The sequence below is a fragment of the Nematolebias whitei genome, chromosome 1 (assembly GCF_014905685.2).
Source record: "Nematolebias whitei isolate Nwh7 chromosome 1, NemWhi1, whole genome shotgun sequence".
Taxonomy (NCBI): domain Eukaryota; kingdom Metazoa; phylum Chordata; class Actinopteri; order Cyprinodontiformes; family Rivulidae; genus Nematolebias; species Nematolebias whitei.
This window is the reverse complement of record NC_056498.1, coordinates 41,509,990-41,514,233: the sequence shown is the minus strand read 5'-3', so window position 1 is coordinate 41,514,233 and position 4,244 is coordinate 41,509,990. Positions and strand designations below refer to the sequence as shown.

The following is a 4,244-nucleotide window of genomic DNA, read 5'->3' as shown; positions in this document are numbered from 1 at the left end:
TCTAGACGTCACTGGTGCTACCTAAGGAGCCACCAGTTAACCAGTGTCTATTTTAGTTTCCACTTGGGGTCTCAAAGTATTTTCCACAGAGATTTTGTTTCAAATCGTTTCCAGTTGGAGCCAAGATCTTTATTTGCCTGCACCACTCATCTTTTAGCAATCTGCATTTTAATTAAGACCCTAAACTGATTTTTTATGATTTAATTTTATTGTAATTTAACTTGTAAATGATAAACTGTTCTTACACGGCTCCTTTCTGTCTGATCAAGACACTCAGAGCTCTTTACAACAATCTGTGCCTCGTTCACCCGTTCATACAGCTCTATACTAGATCTCAACAAAGACTAATCAGAGCTTCGTCATGTTCAGACACATGGGACACACCAGAGGTAATGAGGGGTTCAGTGTCTTGCCCAGGGACACTTGGCATGTGACTGTTGGTGGAATCAAACCCCCAACTTTTGCATCGGAGGACGGCTGCTCTAACCACTCAGCCACAGCCGCCCCAATAATCGATATCAAAGTTTCATCCGAGTCTGAAGGGACCCTGAGCACCAGCGGTTGTACCTTAGTTAAAAACCACAGGTTTGATGCTTTAAGAGACGGCTGTGGTAACGACGGTAAGCCATTAGTTTTTCAGTAAATCCTTTTCTTTGTCTTTTATTTCAGGTGACCACAACCTGGCCAGGTATTCTTGGAACATCTCCGCAGCTGTTAACAGCCATGTCGTCTCCAGCGCTGATGAACCTTCTTCGATGCGGTCGCGCCTCCGTCGCCAGACAAACGTTCTTAGCTGTGCTATCGTCACAGGAAGCCTCCATGCCGTCTGGACAGGTGACTCTGTTCCCCGCACGTCCTTGCACGGTCCTGTCCGGGTGGAAGACGACAGTGATCTGTCTGGACATCTGCGACGGTCGTGTGATCTGTAGTCACGACCCCTCTAGTAGTCAGTGATGGTTCCGGTCAGGTGGTCATCGTCTTTTTAAAGACTAAAATATAATTTAGTGTCAGTGTGTATCACTAGTCAGAATAAACAATGATGTGTTCAGTTTTAGGTATTGAATTCATTCAACCTTTATTTATACAGGTTAATCCCATCGAGCTTCGGGGACTCGTTTACAAGAGAGACCTGTACATAACAAGTACAAATACAAATAACATGTTTCCATAGTAACCTAGAGCAGATGAGGTAAATGACGACTCTAAAGTATTTTTCAGCCATCAGAATTTCTCAGAACCAAAGGGCCGGGTGCCATCACTTGGTTGCATTCTGCAGCTTTACCACTAGATGTCAGCATTTCTCTTGTTTAGCCATGAAAACGCTGCAACATTTAGCACGTTAACAACTGGAGATCTAGTTCATTTTATCATCCAGAACTTTTATTTAACTGAGAAAAAACAAGTAATGGACAGATTTATGAAGGAGTTGTTTTTGGACCGTATTTTAAAATTTACGGTTCGTTAAAAAAGAAAGCTGACTCGTAAAATGTGACCTATGATGTATTTATCTGTAGGTTTTCTGTGTAAGCACGTCCTCAGTTCTCTGAATACCATGATAATTTTAGATCATTTGAATAATTTTTGCATCTAATTTATGAACAGTTTTTAAAAATTCCCATAATTTAATATTCAGGACGAGCTCGGTCTGTTGCTCCCAGGTATTGTTTTGGTAACGCGTGTTCACTTTTAACAGGTTTTTACTCGACACACGTAATCCTGTCCTTAATTTACCTTGCGTTTTGTCCCGCAGGTGGGCGGGGCCTTGTTAGGGATGGCGGGTGTGCGACGGGCCAGCGGGTCGGTCCGGTTTGACGGCAACAGCAGCGGACAACCAGTAGCCTGGGACTCATTTGGGATTTGGGACAACCGGATAGAAGAACCAGTGTTGCTGCCGTCCAGTATCAAATATGGAAAACCCATTCCACAGGTGCAAAATCACTGGAAGCACCAAAGACTAGATTAATAATGAGAAGATCCGAGTTATCACACGTATGTTTGAAGGTTGAACAGGTTTATCTTCCTCTCAGGTCAGTCTGTCTCGGGTCGGCAGCGCATCGGTTTTGGGTCTCAGGAAGCAGAACGAGGACCGTCTCCGTATCGCCCGTATCCACGACAACCTGCTCTACTTCGCCGTGTTCGACGGCCACGGAGGCCCGCACGCTGCCGACTACTGCTACACGTTCATGGAGAAATTCATCAGGTTGAGTTTCATGAAATGACCTTCATAATAAAACACCCTGAACGCACTTGTGACCCCTGCTGGACGTTTTGGTGCAGAGACGCTCTGGAGGAGGAGAGCGACCTGGAACAAGTTTTAGCGAAAGCCTTTTTGGATGTGGACGAGGCTCTGCACACTCACCTGAGCTACTTCAACAACGGTAAGACACGAGCTCACCACATGATTTGGGAACAGAGTAAAAAATGCATGTGCACGATTGTCCGCCTGTCATGGCAGTGGGCGATAATTACCCCCGGTGGAAATCATTTGAACGCCTCATTAAGTTGACGTTTGTTTCACCGACTGCTGATTGATCTGGAATTCACGCCTCCCCCCCCAGCCTCCTTTCTGACAGCGGGAACCACGGCGACGGTTGCTCTGTTACGTGACGGCGTGGAGCTGGTGGTCGGCAGCGTCGGCGACAGTCGGGCGCTGCTGTGCAGGAAAGGACAGGCCGCCAAGCTGACGAAAGACCACACACCGGACCGCGAAGACGAGAGACAACGGTACGAGTCCTCTTAGTCCAACTTCATTGCAGCCATGACCTCAAGACCTTACCCAACTCACTTTACGACTTATAGACGTCTTTTCAACCCACATGGGGTTTTCCCATCGTCTGTGGACAGACGTCGGTAAACGAGCAGCATAAACTGAAGGGACTTTATAGTTTGTCTAAACTCATCAACCTGTCCTTGTCATCTCCACAGCTGGACGATGTCTGCCCAACCAGCTCGCGGTGCACAAAACAACTGAATTAAACCGTATTTGTACTCAAAATCTAAATCTGATTCTCCGTTCGGTGGTTCAGTGGTTCCTGCGAGGAGCTGAAGCTTCAGAGCAGATGAAAGACCGGAGCAGCTGGGTTCAGGTTTCCCAACAGCTGAAGGGCTCGTTGGGTATAAATAGAGTGACCCCAACATTCATGACGTTCAGCCAGATGCTGACATGAGCCGAGCTACAGGTCGAAAGCTGTGGGATTCCCTTCGGCTCAAAGCAGCCGGAGTTATGCAACAGCCGAGAGAGCTAACGTTTAGCTGTGCTCGTCAAACTCAAACGAACAAAGTCATGAACCGTTTGTCATCTGGTGTCAGCACCAGCATAAATGATTTTCAGATGCAGCTTGTTCTCACTGGGGTCGTGGTTCATTTTGACCCAAGGGCAGCAGGAGGGTGACACCTCCCGAGTGGATGATATTTAAGGTGGACGTACGACACCAAGTCCTGTGATCCTGCAAGAAAAGATGTTTTGGAAACTCCTTCTCGAGTTTTCTTTGTCATTTGTTTCCATCAGTCGCAGCCCAGTGACATGAATTTACTCTGATTTTACAGAAGTTCTGAGAACTCAACCACAGTTCGGACTTTACCGACCGCCCATGTGCGTCTTTACTCTGAGTCTTTAACCTGACAGCAACTCTTCCTGTTTGGTGTTCAGGATCCAGAGGTTTGGGGGCTTCTTGTCGTGGAACAGTGTCGGTCAGGCAAACGTTAACGGGCGGCTCGCCATGACGCGCAGCATCGGAGACTTCCACCTCAAACCAAGTGGCGTCATCGCAGAGCCGGAAACGAAACGAGTCACCGTGAGTCCCAGAGCGGCGTTGCACAATGTCTTCTTCTTACAACCTGCCCTGTTACGTCCGAGTCCTCTCTGATGACCGGCTCACGTCAGAGGGAACGTCTCTGCAGGTCCAACACGCCAACGACTCCTTCCTGGCTTTGACCTCGGACGGGATCAACTTCCTGCTGAACGACCAAGAGATCTGTGATGTCATCAACCAGTGCCATGACCCCACCGAGGCTGCAGAGGTCATCTCTGAGCAGGTAGGTTCATGAATTCATGGCACGTCCGTCATCTAAACAAACGGAACAAAATGAATCATTTTACTACAAACAGTCAAAAACTGAAACTACTTTTGGTTTAGGATGGGAGGTCTACAACCTTTACAATCCATAGTCTTTTCTTCTTCTCTGGTTAAGTAAAACCATAGCTGTTGCAACTATTCCTTTGGAACCCCCCCCCCCCCCCCCCC

At 47.4% G+C, this 4,244-nt stretch overlaps 1 protein-coding gene across 1 annotated transcript in view; it reads left to right on the top strand.

The window, feature by feature from the left end:
- The window catches only part of LOC119410367 (protein phosphatase 1K, mitochondrial), a gene marked incomplete at its 3' end in the record, with an annotated part of 5,387 nt that extends 1,352 nt beyond the window's left edge, over window positions 1-4,035 (top strand). The window contains 7 exon segments of the mRNA XM_037677282.1: window positions 670-834; window positions 1,751-1,927; window positions 2,028-2,200; window positions 2,278-2,378; window positions 2,559-2,724; window positions 3,650-3,794; window positions 3,901-4,035. Of these exon segments, the coding sequence (XP_037533210.1) occupies window positions 724-834; window positions 1,751-1,927; window positions 2,028-2,200; window positions 2,278-2,378; window positions 2,559-2,724; window positions 3,650-3,794; window positions 3,901-4,035 (1,008 nt within the window).
- Between the last annotated feature and the right edge of the window lie 209 nt (window positions 4,036-4,244).